The 21982-nt window shown below is 41.7% G+C and overlaps 1 protein-coding gene across 7 annotated transcripts in view; it reads right to left on the bottom strand.

The window, feature by feature from the left end:
- Window positions 1-1215: 1215 nt before the first annotated feature.
- si:dkey-156n14.3 (zinc finger protein ZXDC) overlaps window positions 1216-21982 on the bottom strand; it is an 87035-nt gene continuing 66268 nt past the window's right edge. For 3 of the 7 annotated variants that reach the window (XM_061831384.1, XM_061831386.1, XM_061831389.1), the window contains 2 exons: window positions 6232-6333; window positions 1216-6055 (listed from right to left, as the gene is read on the bottom strand). In XM_061831384.1, coding sequence (XP_061687368.1) covers window positions 5921-6055; window positions 6232-6333 — 237 coding nt within the window. In that variant the 3' untranslated portion in view covers window positions 1216-5920. Of the gene's footprint in view, window positions 6056-6231; window positions 6334-14005; window positions 14770-21982 lie in introns of those variants that run through there. The other 4 variants (XM_061831385.1, XM_061831387.1, XR_009796655.1 and 1 more) reach the window with 3 other exon arrangements.

Here is a 21982-nt window from a genome sequence, read left to right on the forward strand (position 1 = left end):
ACTGGGGGTTGCCTCTATAGAGTTGGAGAAGCTCAAAGTTGTGGTTTCACAATAAAATATCTTTGAACATCCAAAAAACAAATTATGATTTTCAGGAAAATGGATAAAAATGTCGAAATGATGCTAGAGGTAATGATTGCTGAAAAACCATAAACCATAACTTGAGCAAGTAAACCTCATATCCAACACACCAGACCCACACAGAATGGGGATTTTATGTAGAACAAGACGCGTAATACAATAAATCACTGCACACTCTATCAGGGCAGCATGGTGAAATTGTGGTTAGCACATCTGCATCATAGTCCTCAAGGGGCATCTTAAAATCCGGCCTAGCCTTTGTGGAATTTGCATGCTCTCCCCATGTGCCAACGTTGGGTTTTCTCTGATTTCTGTACTCCAGTTTCCTCCCACATCCCGAAAATATGCATGGTCGGTTTATTGAAGACTCAAAATTGCCCGTAGGTGTGAATGTGACTGAGTGGTTGTTTGTTTATACAGTACAGGTCTGTGCCCTGTGATTGGCTAGTAACCAGTCCAGGGAGGACCCAGCCTCATGCCCAGTCAGTTGGGATTGGCTCCAGCACATATGCAACCCAAGTGAGCGTTAAGTGTTATGGAAATGAATGAATAAATGAATGAACACTAGTGTTACCATATATGACTTAAGGGAAATGTGGGGAACCACATACTGTATAAAAGCAATCTTCAGATGATATGCAACATGCAAACACAACATAAGGATAGTGCACAATGTGAGATACACAAATTATTTTTTCTTTTTAAAAACAAAGGCATCGAAAATTAAGTATTTGGTTGATTGTAAAACAGCACACATTTTCGATAAAGCAAGTACAATCCCCTTTCAGGAAAATAAATGTTTACGGAAAGAGATGGTATGAATAGCCGAAAAGAGAAAGGGAATTTTAAACAAGTTGTCGTACCGTGCATAAGTCTAGTGAGTGAAAATGTGGAATAATCACTGGACATGAAAGAAAGTTAAGTGTTGTCCATTTAAAAACAAAATCTAAAAATGACCCTTTCGAAAAGTATTGTTTCGTAGAAATATGCTTTAGTGTTTTGTACCTTGAAATCTTTGACTTACCTGACGTTTGGGGAACCACACACTGTATGAAAGCACTCTTCAGCTTATATGCACCATGAAAAAACAAGACAAGAATAGTGCACAATGCAGGATTCTACAAACAGACCCAATATTTATTTATTTAAAATCACGGGCATCGGAATTTAAAGATCTGGTTGACTGTAAAATAGCACACATTTTGTGTAAAGAAAGGAACAGTTCCCTTTCAGGAAATTAAAAAAAAACTCAAGGAAAAGAGGGTGCGTATAACATGAGAGAAAGAGAATTTTAAAAAAGTGTTCGTACAAGACTTACTGAGCAAAACTGAAATAATCACTGGAAATGAAAGAATGTTTAGTCCGTTTGAAAACAAAATCCAAAAATGGAACATTTGGAAAGTATTGTTTAATAGTAAAACGGTTTTGTGTTTTGTTTTGGAACAGACATAAATGCTTGATTTTCGTCTTCAATGTGTGTGTACGTATACAAGTACATAAATATGCGTGTGTGTAAAGGTGATGCATATGCTCTCCCAATGGCACTCACACATACATGAGTTTGGTGGTATAAATATCTGTACTAACTCAATTCCAATTAAGTTGGGACGTCATGTTAAACAAAAACAGAATACAATGATTTGGAAATCATGTTCAACATATATTTTGTTGAATGCACTACAAAGAGATCTAATATTCAAATTGATAACCTTTGTTTTTAGCAAATAATTATTAACTTTGAATTTTACAGCTGCAACACCTTCCAAAAAAAGATAGGACACTTGGCAAAAAAGACTGAGAAAGTTGAGGAATGGTAATCAAACACCTCTTTGGAACAAAAACACAGGTTAGGGTGCCATGTTTTGGTATGAAAGGAGCTTCCCAAAATTGCTCAGTCATTCACAAGCAAAGATGGGGCGAGGTTCAGCGCTTTGTGAACAAGTGTGCGAGAAAATAGTTGAAGCCTTTAAGGACAAATTTCCTCAACATAAAATTGCAAGGAATTTAGGGATTTCATCATCTATGGTCCATATTATCATCAAAAGATTCATAGAATCTGGAGAAATCCCTGCATGGAAGCGGCAAGGGCGAAGACCAACATTAAATGCCCGTGACCTTCGATCCCTCAGGCGGCACTGCATCAAAAACTGTAGTTGACAAGTCCACATACAACAAGACCCAGAAACACCGCCAGCTTCTCTGGACCCGAGCTGATCAAAGATGGACAGATGCAAAGTGGAAAAGTGTTCTGTGGTCGACAAGTCCACATTTCAAATTGTTTTTGGAAATTGTGGATGTTGTGTCCTCCGCCCAGAGGAAAAGAACCATCTGGACTGTTATGGACGCAAAGTTCAAAAGCTAGCATCTATGATGGGATGGGGCTGTGTTCGTGCCAGTGGCATGGGTAACTTTTCAGACCCCTGTGCTTATTTCAGCAAAATAATGCTTAAACACATTCTAATGCACCCCTACAGGAGCACAAGCCAGTACAGTCTCTAGGCCGGTCCCAAGTCCGGATAAATGCAGAGGGTTGCATAAGGAAGGGCATCCAGCGTAAAACTGTGACAAATAAATATGAGCATTCATAGATGGAAAAAGATGACACGCTATCGCAACCCCTAATGGGACAAGCCAAAAGAAAAAAGAAGATCTAAAGAATACTATACCGGACCGGTCATGGCTCTGGTTAACAACGCCCGGCTCGGTGTGATGATCTGAACGGTCCCCCATGGTGTAAAATCTCCTTGTGATTAATCCGCATGCATTACTAACAGGGCAATTCTGGGTACGTAGAAGACGCATACTGGGAAATACCCCAGTGTCATAGTTCTCCTTCTAAATAGAGGGAGCTAACATATGTTATATCCTAATGTTGGATGGATGTTTTAGACTGGCCGGAAGTTTACAAAATACACTTGTATGCACATTAATCATAAGGAGATTATTCAGCACCGGGATCGTTCAGACCATCACACCGGCACTGTTAACCTGCAGGGGGTCGGTGGAAATTCAGGTACTGTGGGTTGAAGCCAGAGAAAAGGAGGACAGGGGATTCATCGGCAGAAGAAGAAGATGAATTCACAGAGCCTACAGCTGAGTGTAAGACTTTGAATGTTGGGACTATGACATGAAAAGCTCAGGAGTTGTTTGACATGATGATTAGGAGAAAGGTAGATATATGGTGCATCCAAGAGACCAGGTGGAAAGGTAGTAAGGCTAGACGTCTAGGAGCAGGATTTAAATTATTTTACAATGGAGTAGAAGGGAAGACAAATGGAGTAGGGATTATTTTAAAGGAAGAGCGGGCTAAGAATGTCTTGGAAAAGAAGAAAGAAAAGAATATCAGATCGAGTGATGAGGCTGAAATTTGAAATTGAGGGTGTTATGGATAATGTGATTCGCGGCTGTCTGCCACTGTTAGGATGTGACCGAGAGTTGAAAGAGAAATTGAATAGATGAAGTAGTTCTGAGCATCCCAGACAGTGAGAGAGTTGTGATTTGTGCAGATTGTAATGGACATGTTAAAGAAAACAGGGGCGACAAAGAAGTGATGGTTAAGTATGACATACAGAAAAGGAACTTTGAGGGACAGATGGTGGTGGAAAAGTACAGAAATGTCAGAAGGAACTACATTGTGTCTTTATGGATCTTGAGAAAGCCTATGACAAGAGTGCCAAGAGAAAAACTGTGGTACTGCATGCGTAAATCAGGTGGAGCAGAGAAATATGTCAGAATAGTATAGGACATGTATGAGAGCAGCAGAACAGTGCTGAGGTGTTCTGAAGCTGTGGCAGCAGAATTTAAGGTGGAGGTGGGACTGCATCAGGGATCAACTCTGAGCCCCTTCCTGTTTGCTGTGGTAATGGATAGGCTGACAGATGAAGTTAGACTGGAATCCCCTTGGACCATGATGTTTGCAGATGATATTGTAATCTGTAATGAAAGTAGGGAGCAGGTGTAGGAACAATTAGAAAGATGGAGGATTACACAGGAAAGGAGAGGAATGAAGATTAGTTGAAGTAAAACAGAATATACATGTGTGAATGAGAGTGGTGAAGGGGGAAGAGTGAGGCTCCAGGGAGATGACATAGTAAGGATAGAGACTTCAATTACTTGGGGTCAACAATTCAGAGCCATGGTGAGTGTGTAAAGGAAGTGAAGAAAGGGGTCCAAGCAGGTTGGAACAACTGGTGGAAGTTGTCTGGTGTGTTCTGTGACAGAAGAGTTTCTGCTAGGATGAAGGGCAATGTTTATAAAACAGTGGTGAGGCCAGTCATAATGTATGGATTAGAGACCGTGGCACTGAAGACACAACAGGAAGCAGAGCTGAAAGTGGCAGAAATGAACATGGAGTGAGCAGGTCGGATAGGATTAGAAATTAGCTCATTAGAGGGACAGCCAAAGTTGAATGTTTTGGAGACAACGTTCAAGAAAGTGACTTTGATGGTTTGGACATGTCCAGAGGCGAGAGAGTCAGTATATTGGTAGAAGGGTTCTGAGGATGGAGCTGCCAGCCAAAAGAGCGAGAGGAAGACCAAAGAGAAGGTTGATAGATGATGTGAGGGAAGACACGAGGGCCGTTGGTGTTCTAGAGGAAGATGCAGAAGCTAGGATTAGTTGGAAAAAGATGACACGATGTGGTGATTCCTAACAGGACAAGCCGAAAGGAAAAGAAGAAGAAGAAGAATGCCAAACAACATTCTGTAGGTGTTACAACAGCGTGGCTTTGTCGTAAAAGACTCCGGGTACTCTACTGGCCTGCCTGCAGTCCAGACCAGTCTCCCATTGAAAATGTGTGGTGCATTACGAAGCATAAATTACAACAACGGAGACTCTGGACTGTTGAATAGCAGAAGCTGTACTTGAAGCAAGAATTGGAAAGAATCTCACCTGCAAAGATTCAATATGTAGTGTCTTGAGTTCCCAAATGTTTATTTAATGTTAAAAGAAAAGGCGACGCGACATAGTTGTAAACATGACCCTGTCCCAGCTCTTTTGGAATGTGCTGCAGCAATAAGATTCTCAGTTCATGATTTACTAAAAACAAAGTTCATCAGTTTGAATGTTAAATATCTTGTCTTTAAAGTGTATTCAGTTTAATAAAAGTTGAACATGATTTGCATATCATTATATTCTGTTTTTATGTTTCATCCAAGATCCCAACTTCATTGGAATTGAGTTTGTAATAATCACTCAAGACACCTTAATAAAATTCTATTCATGAATCTACATCCTCATCATTACACAATTCATTTTAAAGCTTAAACTTCCTGTGGCTTTACAAAAGTTCACAAACAATTATTAGAAATGGAAATCGTGGAAAATTTGGAAACTGGATTTCTGAAGTCAGTTGACATGTAAAACTGTTTGAATGGACTTAGGGTGAACAAAAATATGAGTCAATTACTCAAGTTATGAAAGCTCATTTTTAATTACAACTTTTCACCCTCATCATGATGTTAGTCTCTGTTGACGAGAAGGAATTATACCAGGGCATCTAATATACTGGTATGCTGAAATTACATTTGTGTTCTGTCTTGAATTACATTCAGTTTCTAAAATTGCAGGATACCTGTCTTAATAGAAACAATAGGACCATATTTCATTTTTTTCTTCAGGTACATTATCAATGGGTTTGACCAAATCCTTCCTGTTCGACAAAGTAAATTGGGATTAAGTTCAAATTCTCCTACTACAGTACAAAATGGATGGATGGATTATATTTTTTTAAGTCAACACTAAAGTCACACTAACTGCATAGAAAAGATTGGTCAAACTTGGCTGCATTTTTTTGATGTAAATATTATCCAGTGGCATGGAAGGAGTAACCTGTGATCGGTCACTCTAGGTCTTGGAGGTTGATTGTGCTTCCTGTGAATTGAGAGTTGTCAGAGCCACAGTTTTCCTCTGTGATTACCATGGTTTCCTGTGAGAAAATGTGAAAGTTTGTTTTCTGTTTTGCATCAAAGAGGATCTAAGAAGGAAAAAAAAACTTGTTTATTCTGCATCACATGACTGTTAATTTCCATACATATGCTTTCACATTCCTTTTCTACTTTAAGATTTATGCCCCCCTGCCCATGGAAAGTCACTTGCCATGAGAATTTCGGAGATTATGCATGCTGTGAACAAACAGAAAGAAAAACATACCTGTAAAATGTTGACAGGAAGGTCACCGGTGAGCTGAGAATGAGAGGCTGAGGGCTGGGAGCTGAGCTGAAAGGCTATATCACCCTCACTTGTTGGGTCATCCTGAACAATGTAATAAACAGATCACAATGACAAACAGCGGCTTTGCTTTTGTACAACCCAAAAATTCAAACCACAAATAAACAAACAAACAAATGAAATAAATAAACAATTCCAGGACTTTGAACTGACCAACCAAACATGATACATAGGTGTCATGGTCCTGCCGGTCCAGCCTTGGCTGTGCGGGTTGCCGCGCTGATTGAGAGGCGCACACCTGCGCCTCATGCTGGCTGATTGGCCCGGTGTATATAGGACCATGGGGACGACTGATCTGGCGCCAAATCATTGCAGTTCATGCCCCGTTCCAGCACTCCCGTATCTCTGATCGTATTCCTGTGAGTACCGACCTCCGCCTGTCCTCCGACCAACCCTGTAAGCCTGACTCCTTTGATACTCCTGCCTCCTTTGATCGATCTCCCGTGTACCATCTCCTGCCTGCCTGCTGACCTGCTCTCTACGCCCGACGTCCTGACTACTGCTGCTGCACCTGACTGCCTGCCCAATCCCTGACCGTGGAACAATAAACGTTTTTCCCGAATTATCTCTGCGTCTCCCGTGTACTCCTGCATTTGGCCCCTACCTCCGTCTCGATGGGCCGTGAAAATAGGGTGGTGTTTACAGTGTTTACAGTCAAAAAGATGAGAATTGTGTCCCAATATTGATGGACCTGACCACAATTTAATCAGTGCGATATAATGGTGGTCATGCCATGGCATGGGTATGCATGATTTCCAATGGATCTGGTCCACTTGCATTTATTGATGATGGGACTGCTGACAAAAGCAGGATGATGATGAATTACTGTTTCCGGCAATATTATTGCGTCTATTCAATCACATGCTTCAAAATTGATTGAACAGCTCTTCACAGTGCAGGTGGTAATGACCCGAAGCATCCTGAAAAAGCAACCAAAGAGATTTATTAAATTTTTTACAAAGAGGTTTATTGGCAGTTTGAATACCTGCCTTAGTTTGGTTCCCGTGAAGGTAAAAGGTGCAACTGATTGTGCTATTCAGAAGCTCTGATGAGGTTTTGCTGCCAGGGCAAGGGACATGCCACCATGTATTATTTTCCTAAATTGTTTCTTTCAAAGGGCAATAAAGCCTCTGCTACAGGTCGACAGTTTGTTCCTCCAATAGATACTTTTCACAGACGTCACGCCCACCACGTGTTTGTTTGTTTTGGACAGCAAGATCGTGTCTACATATCATGGCTAGGAAGCGATAAATATTTACTGTAATGTTTTGGCTACGGTTATCGTTTGATCTTCTATCTTGGTCATCCTTTGACAAACGAACACTGTAACCAAAAGTGATTGAGGCACTTGTGCTGCCGTGAGGAATAAAGAAAAAAAGAAGCCACATGTGAAACAGAGCATTGTGTCGACGTCAGCGGGGAGCGACAAGACAGGACGATATGGAAGTGAGCTAGAGAGGTTGGGAAGCGAAATAAATATCACCCACCTTAAAAAGTACAGTTGGACCCACATCTACGCTATTCAATAACACAAGAGCAATATCATCATCATATAATCATGGTGTCAGTGTGACGGAAACATAACTACGGATTCAAGAGAAAGAAAAAAAAACCGAACTCATGGGGGGAAAAAAACGAACGAAGATGACGACGAGGCGATCAGTGTTCCAAACTCACCCAAGTCACGCTCGAAAAAAAGCGATCGGCATAGCCAGCTGCCACAAGTTAGCAAAAGTGCAGCTAAAGGCTATGGACAGCCACGAGGGTCACGTGATCCACTGCAGAGGAGGTTAGAGCTCCTATTGGAATACAGAGTGCACAGCACTTTGCCGGGAATGTCCACTTTTTGTTTGTGTTCGGTTAGACATGTTGATACCGTTTTCGGTCCTATCTGCATGGTTACACTTTTTTCAAGCCATGCCCGTCTGAAACAGTTTTTGATTCCAGCATTCTCGTCAATTGCCCTCGCTCGATCTTCATCCTTTTTTTCTAACACCTTCGCCATCGTAAAACTATGAACACACCGTCGCTCAGTTCGCGCTATCACTTGGCTAACTAACAAGTTACACTGCGATTTCTGAGAACCGAGAACACATGTAGATGGCAATGGTGAAACTTGATTAACCACTAAAACGATTGGATTGTCATACTGTATAAATCTGTTGTCCAATCGAGTAATCTACCGCAAACGAGTTTTAATGTTTATGTCGCAAAATGCTAATATTTACACTACTAGAATAGTCATTTTGGTCTGAAAAAGTCGGAAATCCGCCGATCGGCGGAAAATTATCATCCTTGTAAAGGGGAAGTCCAGTTGTTTGGATTAACAATGTATCCGATAGGTCATGTCATATGTACTGTACCTTGAAAATTTGAGGTTAATCCTCTATCACTTAATGGTGTTTTGAGAAGATTTTTATCGACAATTACGAATTTTCATGGGTGCCGCCATTTTTGCGAGTCACATGACCTACATGCGCGGATGTGACGTATTACTTGCGCAAACGAAATCATCGTAGTGTCTTCACATGCGGTACCAACACGATCGGATACGGTAAAATACCTTACTGTATCGCGAAATTTTGCCATAATTTGGATAGAAATAATCCGCGGAATGTTTGGTGGTATGTTCTGTCCAGTAAGAAAAAGTATCATTTAAGGATCTGAAACCGGAGTGCCCAGAGGAAACCTACGCAGGCAGGGGGAGAACATGCAAACTCCACAATCACTCTCTCTCTCTCTCTCACTCTCACACACACTCTCACACACACACACACCACACACACACACACACACACACCACACACACACACACACAACACACACACACACACACACACACACACACAACACACACACACACACACACACACACACACAAAAATTCCCCAGGTCCTTTCCCACAATATAAGGCCTACCATTCACTGATGGGTTCTATTATCCTTCATGGCCACGAGCGCTGTCCTCAGTGCAGTCTTCCGCTGGCTGGCCTAAACGCACTCCAAAATCGATAGGATGTATAATGGTATGTCCCACGCATCGGCCTCTGCATAGTCAGACATGCGTCATTCCCTTCCAAAGAACCATCTGAATATTTAACATTTACAGCCATAGGTTCAAATCTGTATGGACGCATTCCTCCGTCTTCCCAAGCAACCAATACTGCTATTTTTTCATCAGATAAGGATAAATCCGAGAAAGCAGCGCTGTCCATGATTGTGTAGGAATGTAACCGAGCCATTGCTTACACACTTAATCCATTCGTGGGCAGGGTTCGATTTTTGGGACGAGATTATAAATTAGTAAAATTATTATATAACCTAACCATAAATGAAAAAAGTGTTATTTCCTATTCGTTCCAACACAGGGCCATAGGGAGCTGGATCTTAATGTCGCGTGCATCGGCCTCCGAGTAGTCAGACTCCGCGTCATTCCCTTCCGAAGAACCATTCAAATATTCAATATTTACAGCCAGAGGTTCATATCTGTATGGAGGTATTCCTCCTTCTTTCTGATCAACCGATACTGCTATTTCTTCATCAGATGAGGATAAATCCGAGCAATCAGTGCTGGCTATAATTGTGTCCCAATGTAAGCGAGGCTTTGCTGGGGCACGTATTACGTCACATCCGCGCATGTAGGTCATGTGACTCGCCAAAATGGCGGCACCCATGAAAATTCGTAATTGCCGATAAAAACCTTCTCAAAACACCATTAAATGATAGAGGATTAACCTCAAATTTTCAAGGTACAGTACATATGACATGACCTATCAGATACATTGTTAATCCAAACGACCGGACTTCTCCTTTAATAAACTAAGTAATAAAGTACGTAAGAAAGAAAAATAAAGAGAATAAAGAATAAATAACTAAAATATAGACACACATAAGTGTCAACTACCACTTTTTTCACTCATGCTGAGCACTGGATCAGTTAGTAAATGTTTTCCTTCCTCTCCGTATATTTGCAACACACTCAAGGCAGACTACATTTCTTTGGCCACGTGTTCAACTGAAAATTGAGTTGGTTCAAAAATTCACAAAAAACTTGTACTTTCGGTCACTATGATTTGACGGGCATGTAAGCACCTGTGCGCTCCCGCACTTGCAAATCTGCATAGTCGAGCACGAAAAATCACGCACGTAAAATTTGTTATGAGTAAAAATACATAGATATTGAAAGATGTTGCTTATTTTGTGTACTCTTGATCAATGTTCCCTCCACGGTGCGCCACTGCGCAATTGCGCACTTGTCGCACACCCTCAGCGCACATGAAAACCGATCCAGCACAGTGAACCACAGCCTGACGTCCTTAACAACGAGCTGCTGCACAGCCTGCTTCTACTTCCTGGTTTACCTGACACTGCCCCATCCACTCTTAAAGTGACTCACTCATAATTACAAACAGAACACACACCCGCAACTTTAAATCTGCGGGCATGACTTGTGGACCAGACCCATAACTTTATATCTGCGGGCATGACTGGCCACACCGATACATTTGTGATGTGAGTGACTGTACTTTACCATGGTGCGCTAGCGTGTGACAAGGCATATCGAAAGTGCTTGCGTGTGATTTGGTGATGCTCGTATATTAATGGGAAATCAAGAGCATCATGGGTAAAGATTGAGGTCCTTCCTAGCCAATGGGAGAGCGGCTCTTCCTCGCCACTTTCAAAGGTACAGGATATTTACGTTTGGTGGAATTTGGGGGCTGCAAATAGCAGCGCCTATTTTTGCCTTTCGCATCCAAATTTTCCTTTGTAACGAGAATATTTTTCTGAAAAGGCATTTCGGAACCTGAAATTTTCATTAAGAGAGACATTCGTAAGTAGAGGTACAACTGTAATGGCGTGATCGTTTTGATATAAACATGGGTTAAAGTGGGCATAAACTGTCCACATCAATTTTGATCATTTATTGCTGTTTGTAAAAATGTTATGAGCCTTTTCTCTAAATATATTGATTGAGGAAAAGAAAAAAAAAAGAAAAGAAGGGAATGTTCAATTTCAGCGAGACTTGGTGTCATGGCCAAGCTCCAGGAGACTCAGTTTTCTTTCTTTTCACGGTAAAAAAAAATAATAATAAAATAAAATAAAAAAATAAATATTGGGACCATCGGCCCAGTGGCCAGCTTTTTGTCGGGAGTGGCTGTGGCCACAACCAATGCTCCCTCTAATTTTTTTTCATGTCTGCGCAAACATATTGAGCCCCTGAGCGGTCCCTTTGACCACTATGAGCAACTTCAGACGTTAAGTTACATGGCTTATTAAAAGAATCAGATTAAAGCATTTACATAGCCATCTGAACACTTAAGAATTATTTTATTGAAGTTTTTCCAAACTTACAATGAAAATGTCAACAGACGTTTGTTCTTTTAACTACACTAAAAATACATTGCTAAACAAACCAAGCCAACTATAAATTCAATTGCCCGCTGCCAAGTTTATTTCATTTATTTTCTTAAATTCACCATCATATCCCCATCTGTTTTTCTTGGTGTAAAACTGAATTATTGCTTGCACAATATTCTTTTGCAGTGCATACGGACAGCTGAATGCTAGCTTCCGCGCTGAGCCCCTTCATGTTTGCAGTTGTAATTGATAGGCTGACAGATGTGGTTAGACTGGATTCCCCTTGGACCATGATGTTTACAGATGATATTGTGATCTACAGTGAAAGCAGGGAACAGGCGGAGGAACAGTAAGAAAGATGGCAGGTTAGGAAAGGAGAGGAAGAGGAATGAAGATTAGCCTTAGTAAAACAGAATATATGTGTGTGAATGAGAGGGGCGCAGGAAGAAGAGTAAAGCTCCAGGGAGAAGAGATAGCGAAGGTGGACGACTTCAAATACTTGGGGTCAACAATAAAGAGCAATGGAGAAACGGGTCCAAGCGGGGTGGAACAGTAGGCGGAAGGTGTCCGGTGTTCTATGTGATAGAAGAGTATCCGCCAGGATGAAAGGCAAAATTTATAAAACAGTGGTGAGGCCGGCCATGATGTACGGATTAGAGACGGTGGCCCTGAAGAAGAAACAGGAAGCAGAACTGGAGGTAGCAGAAATTAAGATGCTGAGGTTCTCGCTTGGTGTGAACAGGTTGGATAGGATTACAAATGAGCTCATTAGAGGGACAGCCAAAGTTACATACTTTGGAGACAAGGTTCGAGAGAGCAGACTTTGATGGGTTTGGACATGTTCAGAGGCGAGAGAGTGAGTATTTTGGTAGAAGGGTGCTGAGGATGGAGCTGCCAGGCAAAAGAGCGAGAGGAAGACCAAAGAGTCAGTTGATGGATGTTGTGAGGGAGGACATGAGGACAGTGGGTGTTAGAGGAGGATGCGCGAGATAGGATTAGATGGAAAAAGATGACACGCTGTGGCGACCCCTAACGGGACAAGCCGAAAGACAAAGATGAAAATGTAAAATACACAACCAGGTTTGTATGCCTTTGTATTCTGTGTGGTTGGTTACATTTCACGGAGGGCTGGGGGGCGGGGTTCTGGTCCCAATTAACCACGAAAAACGAGGTATTACTGTACTCAGGTACTGTCCTCGGATACTGAGTACAGTGCCATGTGATTGCGAATTTGTGAAACTGACAAGAGAGATGGATTCCAGTTGATGGCTACCACAAAATTCTCGATGAGAAGTAACTTGCTTCGAGTTCAATTCGTTGACCAGTCTCAGCTCGTTCCTTTTCTCTTTGGCACTCTCCCCCAACGAAGTACTGATCCCGATTCTCAACTTACATCTGCGTACAATTCTTGCTTTCAAATTATTTGTACGGAATGTGACGTTTGAGGTAGTCCAGCTTCCAATGTAGCCACACATTTCCTTCCGTAGACTTGTTTTCTACTTTCACTTTGCAACATTTTTCGGACCAGACATTTCTCGGTCAAACAAAATAAATCTCACCAACTTTCATCACCTTTTCTTCTATTTGCACATAGTCTGACAGTCATTGTATCTTAAAATAAAAGCATCTTTTTTTTTTTTTTTGCTCTCACCACGAGCGGAAATTTAAGCAGTTTTTCTCCCTCTTCTTCGCCCTACGACACCCAGACCGCTTTGACAACTCACAACACAACCTGGCGGTGGACACTGTCATTGTAAACGTCAGTTGACGGGCTGTGTACCCATGTGAATCAGATGCAGTCAGTCACCCCTCACTCATTGACTCATGTTGCAAAATGGCACAAAGAAAATTCTATAGTTGTATGTTATATTACTATATATATTATTATAGTACTTTCAATTCGGGGTTTTTTTTTTTTTTGTGCGCAACACAATGTCTGTGCGCAGGGACCACATCAGCAATGTGCAATTGCGAATGCATGCAGCTTGGAGAGAACATTGGCCACAACATAGGTCTTACCCCGCTGAGTGAAAACATTTGGATTCGACGAAGCTAACTCGGCTGGTGTTAGCTACATTTCAAAAGCAAAGGCAGTCCTTCAATCTATCAATCCATTATCTGACCAGTTTATGCTCACAAGGTTCACGGGAGTACTGGAGTCTATCCCAGGTACACCCTGAACTGGTTGCCAGCCTCGTCGCACTAGTTCACACTACAGTGTAACATCTGTTGCCAGTACTGATTTGAATTTTCCATTTCGTCTATCTTGCAGGAATTCAACAACCGCAAGACAAACATTGTTTAGGATTGCAACTAAGCAAAGTTTTTTTTGTTTTTACCCTTGCAAAAAGACTAACTATCCATCCATCCATCTTCTATCGCTTATCCGAGGTCGGATCGCAGGGTCAGTAGCTTTAACAGACTTCCCTCTGCTCAGCTACTTCATTCGACGGGGGATCCCAAGGCGTTCAAAGGTCAGTCGAGAGATGTAGTTTCTCCAGCGTGTCCTGGGTCATGTCCACGGTCTCCTCCTTCCCTCACCAGGAAGGTGTCCAGGAGGCATCCGAATCAGACACCCAAGCCACTTCATTTGTCTCCTCTCAATGCAGAGGAGCAGCGGCTCTACTCTGAGCTCCTCCCGTATGACCGAGGTTCTCACCTTCTCTCTAATGGAGAGCCTGTACACCCTGTGGAGGAAACTCATTTGGGCCGCTTGTATTTGTGATCTTGTTCTTTCGGTCAGAACCCACAGCTCATGAGTAGGAATGTAGATCAACCAGTACATTGAGGGCTTCGACTTTCGACTTAGCTCCTTCTTTACCACAATGTACCGATACAAAGTCTGCATCACTGCAGATGTTTCACTGATCCGCCTGTCAATGTCGTGTTCCATTCTTCCATCACTCATGAACAAGACCCCAAGATACTTGAACTCCTCCACTTGGGGCAGGATCTCATCCATAACCTGGAGAAGGCACGCCACCCATTTCTGACTTAGATTTGGATGTGCCAATTCCCATCCCAACCGCTTCACACACGGCTGTGAACCGCCTCAGTGAGAGTTGGAGATCACTGCTTGATGAAGCCGATGGAACTACACCATCTGCAAAAAGCAAAGATGCAATACTGAGCTCACCGAACCAGAACCCCCTACACCTTGGCTGCACCTAGAAATTATGTCCATAAATTTTATAAACAGAATTGGTGACAAAGGGCAGCCTTGGCAGAGTCCAACCCTCACAGGAAACAAGTCCGACTTACTGCCGGCAATGTGGACCAAAAGCATACGGTCATATAGGGACCAAAAAGCCTATATCAGTTAATTGGTACCAGAACCACCCATGAAAAGTGAAAAACTGCAAAGTAGTGGGGGATGTATTTTTATGTTGGTACCATAATGTTTAAAATATGCAAACAGTATTTGTTCTTTGCATATTTGAGACAAAAAGAGGTATTTAGTTAAATCTTTAATCGTAAAACCTTATAAATATAATACATACAGTATTATGGATACATAATATAATTGTAAATTATAAAGCACTAAATGTATTATATCACTGTATAGTCTTCTTAAAATCTTATATCTGTAGCACGTACTGTGAGACAAACTGCCTTTTTTGGGGGGGGAACCCAGCGATGCACTGAATCTGCGATTGGTGATCCACGAAGTAGAGAGGTATTACTCCCGGCAGAGGTCGAGTACGAATGCACAACAATATAATTGATTAACTTATAAAACCGCATGTACAAAACAAAATATTGGCTAACTAGATTTTAAAGTCTTGGGTTAATCGTCTGCTATGCATCACATAAGTGTATTTTTATCTTAAACCATGCAACAAAGATAAAGTAAAAAAAAAAGGTGTTTAAGAAAACCAGTTTTAATAGTTTTAATACTATATAAAACAAAGAAATCTCCATTTTAGTTGTCAACTATGTATCAGTCACTGTGATTTGACGGATTCACACTCACAAATCTGCACAGTCAAGCATGAAAAATCACGCGTGTAAAATTTGTTACGAGTAGAAATACATAGAAATTGAAAGATTTAGCTTATTTTGTGTAGTCTTGACATTAATTTAAGTGTTTGGTTCAGAAACGTTGCTAACAGTACAAGCTGATCCTAAACAATCAGTATTCACCCAGAAACAGGAAATGCAAGTTATCGTACAGAGCATCTTCGGACGTTATGCCAAAAGCACATGTTCTGCGCTTCTTCACGTATTGTGAGCGCATTTATGTCGAAAGTTATCAACGTCATGAGTCATGTCAAAGGAAATTCAGCTACACAAAAAACATTTCTGAGCGATAACAGGTAATTTTCAGTATTTAACTATAATAAGTATGAGTTTGTGATTTACTTTGATTTGATCTAAGTTCTAACGTTAGACTAGTTTGTCCATTTATCTAAATGCAAATGGTTATTTTCCCCCGTGGTACCGCATCATCATTTTTTTTTTCCCCGCTTTTGGAAGATATAGATCACAGATGTCAAAACTCTGGCCCGCGGGCCAAATATAATCTATGACACACTTGTTTGGTTCCATATTAAAAGGTTAATCTGTTCAACCTTGGCCCGTGGTTTTGTTCAATTGTAAATTTTGGCCCTCTGTGAATTTGAGTTTGACACCCTTGATATAGATCATCTACTGCTATCTTTCATCAATGGATTGACAATAGATACCACCGTAAATTACGCTTGATTAGAACAATACATCATGATTGGAATGTTTGTCACAATGTATCGCTAGTTTGTTGCAACTAACACCGATTATGATTAACGAAACTTTCAGCATTTTCAAATCATTGCGGGTATAGACCGTGTTTATTCCATGACAGGAAAGTGCATTTAATTTTCTTCAGATTAAGTCTGTCAGATCACAAATTTTTATTGATGAAAAATTTTAAATACTGTTTTATATCATGTTCTCATGAAAGTTTTGTTTTATTAGTTGTGTATTTGTTCATTTTAGTTTTAATTTAAAGTTATGTTATATTAATCTAAGAAGTTTTAAAATTATGTTTTTTCCCCTAATTCAGGAACATACTAGTGTTCCTTCCCTAATTACACCCGCAACGTTATATCTGCAGGAATTGCTGACAACACCCGTACATTTTTCAAATATGACACATCAGTATTTACCATTATTGAGTAACACAGGGATATATCCGAACACATTCATAGAGAAAAGGAAGCAGAACTGGAGGTAGCAGAAATGAAGATGCTGAGGTTCTCGGTCGGAGTGAACATGTTGGATAGGATTACAAATGAGTTAATTAGAGGGACAGCCAAAGTTGGATGTTTTGGAGATAAGGTTCGAGAGAGCAGACTTCAATGGTTTGGACATGTCCAGAGGTGAGAGAATGAGTATATTGGTAGAAGGGTGTTGAGGATGGAGCTGCCAGGCAAAAGAGCGAGAGGAAGACCAAAGAAAAGGTTGATGGATGTTGTGAGGGAAGACATGAGGCCAGTGGGTGTTACAGAGGAAGATGCACGAGATAGGGTTAGATGACGCACTATGGCGACCCCTAACGGGACAAGCTGAAAGGAAAAGAAGAAGAAGCATATCCTTTTCACATGACTTATACGATCTCTCCTCCCCTCCTTTATCACAAATACATTGGAACCTCAGAATTCAAACATCTCGGTGGTTGTACATAGTTTTTGGACAAGAAAATCTGTGGAAAAATGCCTCGGTTTTTTACCCAATTCTCTGGGCCCGAACAAGTGTGCAAAGTGAAACACATTGACCAGGTAGCCCAATCGAGTGGAGCGATGACGTATGCACATGGAGCGTTGCCGAGGGGAGCCACTGCTCACTTCGAGTGAAGCAGTCACTCACAGCAAGCTGTTGCGTGCTCATAGCACAGCTTGTGCTTCTCAAGATTGTTTTATATTTTTCCAGTATTTTCATTGCCATGGGCCCAAAGAGAGACAGTGGTGATCCCAGCAGTGAAGGAAAAGGAAAGTTTAGAAAACCACAGTGGATCAAAGTATGCTAAGTACGGAAATGTGGTGCATGTTTGTTCCGGCTCTTGCTAGGTCAGTCGACTATTTTGATGATCCTAAAGAATTAAAAATGTAATAAATGGCAGCTAGTGTTGCCAAATGAGTGACTTGCATGACAAAGCAAAAGCCAAATTGAAGAAAAGGAGAAACTACAGGAGAATTACGCAGTCAAATCATTGAGGGGTGACTTTGACACTTCTTCCTTCCCTACCGAGTCCCTCCAATGCCATCGCACCACCACCAAAAAGGTAAATGATACACATCTGCGTTGCTTCAAGTTTGTGTATTTTTTTATCATTGAAATGTAGTGTGTACATGTTTTTACATAGAAAGGAATTAAAATAAGACCTTGGAGGTTGGGAATGGATTAAACTTATTTACATTATTTCCTATGGGAAAATATGTTGCTGAAGTTGATCAACTTAAATTTTGAACACTTCCTTAAAAAAATTACGTTCCAAATTCTGAGGTTCCGCTGTATCGCTGAGTGAGATTCTGTCCCCTTCAGTCGTTGACATGGTAAGATCTTTGTTTTCTGCTTTCAACAAGAGGAATGAATAGTTTTAATGTAAAGTGTTAAAAAAAAGTTAACTCTTGTTTAACCATCAACTTTATTGGTTGGTTCCAAAGAGTGGTGTCAAATTCATAATACCGTGTTTTATAATTAAGAATTATGTTATACATTTATAATACTGAATACAAATGGCAGCTGGATTTGAATCGTTCCTGTGTTGGTGGTGTGCAAACAACAAGAGCACGGAGATAATAAACTACAATGTAGTACTATACTCAGACATACTCAGTCTGACCCAAAAAATTTAAGGGCTTTTTAGGGGCATTCTTAGGGGCCGACACGAAAAATTTAGGGCCATCGTGGAAATTCAAGAGTAAGGAAAAAAGACACCCAATGGTGCCATCAACCATTCTTGGTTCATCAAAGGTTCCAGTACCTCAGTACCTGTGACAGTGATCACCTGTCGCCCCTTGTGGTAGTTTTCATTGATATGACCATTGTCAACGTCTTCACATAGTCTACAGAAAAACAGATTCTAACTACTATTTTAGCTTTATACACATTTACAAATGTCTTCTATAGATGTCTGTCTCAGCACCCCTACTCTAGCTCCTTGAGCCTACCCAGTGACTCCTCTATTTGTTGCTGCAGAGGTGCTAAAGTGGCTCTCTTGTCCTTTGCTCTGCCTCTGAGTGCATTGGCCTCGGTTATAAACCTCAGATTCCTCTTTTCTTCTGCCTACTCACACACCCTGTCAGCCTTCTCAATAAGCGTAGATATGTCAGTCTCTATTCTGGCTTTTTTTTGGCTTTGAGGCTGTCTATCTCTGCCTTAGCTGACTTCCTCTTCTCTGCCTGTTTTGATGCATCCTTCTTTTCCTCCTCAAGATGCTGGACGTAAATACTTCTGGCAGAAGACGCAGCGACCAACAGCTCCTTTGTGATAGGCACCATGTCAGCCCCGCCATATTGCTGGACCACCTCCACTATTTGCCTCCGTTTGTGGAGAAGCCTTTTTCCGCAGATGCCTGTCCATGGGACAGGGGCAGCAGCTGCTTTATGACCCCCCTTAGCTCCTGGAACTGCTGGCTTTCCTGCTGATGCAGAGTGGAGTGGAAGAGCGTGTCCAGCCTGTCCTGAGAGATGTTGAAATCAGATAAAGCGACCCTAATCTCCTCATCTTCTTGGATCTTTTCACTCAGTCTGGAATACTGGAACAGAATCCTGTCGCAATTGCTTTCCGCCACCCATCTGTGATCCACAATGATGTTCAAGGTTTTTGGGAGTTTTTTGTTGTTGTTCTCCTTCTCATCTTTCATGGCAATCTGCCGAGGGTCCATCCAGTTTAGTAGGCGGACTAAACTGTATATGATGGGGCCTTCTACAGCAAATTTTCCATCATGTTGACCAGGAATGTTTGGCAGCTAATTCTAAATTCCTGGTTTACACAGTCAGTTGAAATGCCAGATTTCAGAAGTAGTCTCTCAGCAGCAAAGCCTATGCCTATTTTCGATAAATCCACCCAGTGTGACCCAGTGTTAGTGTCACCCACATTAATCTGGACAAGGCTGGTGAGGGAGGTTGCCTTTTCTTTAAGGACTTCAAGCTTGATGAACCTTTCCATCAGAGTCTTGATGAGGGTGCCCATGTCCTTTGCGATGAAGGGAAGCATAGGCTTGTCAGTCTGGTACAATTTCAGGAATGGTTCCACCAGCCTGGCGCATATGAGAAAGAAGTGAAGCTTGGCAACAAAGATGGGGTCCTGTGCTGCTTTCTGAACAACAGTGAAGGAGCTGTTGGTTGGGCAGGTCATCTTCTTCGTCCTTGCTGCCTCTCAATAATCTCGTGCGTGTGGCATCTTGGTGATGGCTCTCTCTGCCACATTAATGTTTTCAAGCCATCTGTGCTTGTAGAACATGAAAGGGAGCGTGTTGGATCCAGTGACTTGTTTAAAGTTCTTGCGCCTGGCAGGTGCTTCGCAAAACAAGTTGTAGAGGGTGGACAGAAAATCTTCCACCCCCCATCCAGCTGCCACGCAACCAATTCGAAATGCATTATAGAGGATGTGTAGACCGCAGCTTCCAGTCTGAAGCATGCGGCGGGTGGTCATCTTTTCTATTTGTTCTTGAATAGATTTGTACAGCTTCCAATTAACATTGGGGCCATCCATTGAGAGCTGGAGCAGCTTTTGGTGACTGAAGTCACACACGATAGGGTCCAGACGCTCCTGAAGATCAGTTGCTACTGAATGTCCCAAGAATTCAGAGGTTAGGTAGAAAGTGCGGACCCGGTCATCTATCCACAATCACACATGAATGTTCAGCTGCTTCTCTTGCATCTCATGATTTAGAGACTCAAAGAGGAGGACATACTCTGAATCAGCCTTCACTTTCTGCCCCAGTAGAGATGAAAAGTGGGCAGCGATGCCAAATGTAGCCAGGTACGAAGTCTTCCTTTCCCTACAGTGGTAGTTTTTAGCAATGTCACTGTCTGGAAACATGACTGCAAACACTTTCGAATTATTTTCACAAGAGTTGTAACTGTAATGGCTGCAGATCACTTTTAAAGTCCACATGATCTCTTCCTTTAACGAGTCCGTTTTCATGTATTGAACTACATTCATAAAGCCTGACTTCTGGCTGGTTGAAGTCGATGACTGGACAACTGTAGGTGTGCATGCACTGCCATTACCACTGCCTGAAGTTGATGCTTCACTATCTTGATATTTTGACAGAAACAGATTCATACCAACGGAAGATGAGACAGTCTTCGCCAAATCAGCGTGTCTCGGGTTTTTCCGGTGCGACTCCAGTGCTTTGACGCGTATCTTTCCAAGCTGGTAACTCTGTTTGCACAGATGGCAGCAGAACATGTGCCGATCTTTTGGATCTCGATGAACCCAGCTCCCAAACTCCTTACTTTCAACCCAAGCATCTTGCAAAATGCACTTCCCCATGATACAAGTTTGATCGATCAAAGAAGTACGCTACGTCGTCAGGAAGACTAAGCGTAATGCCTACTCACGGAAACGAACAATGGAATATCGACGACAAGATGGCGACTAGTTGTGAACACAGTGACTTCCGTTGACAATTTCCGGCTGTTTTGGACGCCAGCCGGATCGCAATTTTTTTTTTTAGATAAAAGATTTATATTTTTTAGGGAGAATTTTGGCAGTAGATGTCCTCCTATTGATTTTTTTTAAATTTAAGGCCTTTTTAAGGGCTTGACCGGTTTTCGCTGAATTATTCGTACTTTTAGGGGCCCCTCAATGCACTCTCGGAAATTTAGGGGTTTTTAGGGACTTTTAGCGCCGCATGCGAACCCTGCTACATCCACTACAATGTCCAAAATCGGGAAATTGGACTCAAAAATGTTTTCGAGGCTGAACATGAGCACCTCGCAGCCACTTATTTAATGGCATTTCAAAACCAAATAGCCATGGACATGATCCTGGCTGAAAAAGGTGGTGTCTGCGCTCTCTTTGGGGAGCGATGTTGCATCTTCATTCTGAACCGTATGGCTGCTGAAAAGTAGTCTGACCAGGACTATAGAAGGCCTTAGTGTCCTCGACGGTAACAGGAATAGGCACTCTGATGTTGACACCTCCATGTGGGACAAATGGATGAGTGTGTTCGGTAAATAAGAAGCACAAGTCTCATCTATTTTAATTTCAATGCGGTTGTCGCAGCCATTTTTACTTTGTGTGGTTGTTGTTGTATTCTCTGTCTGTGCTCTTGCCTAAATAGAATTATTACCACAGCAATCACACCCAAAGAGAACAAATAGTGC

This window comes from Syngnathoides biaculeatus, chromosome 10 (assembly GCF_019802595.1).
Source record: "Syngnathoides biaculeatus isolate LvHL_M chromosome 10, ASM1980259v1, whole genome shotgun sequence".
Lineage (NCBI taxonomy): Eukaryota > Metazoa > Chordata > Actinopteri > Syngnathiformes > Syngnathidae > Syngnathoides > Syngnathoides biaculeatus.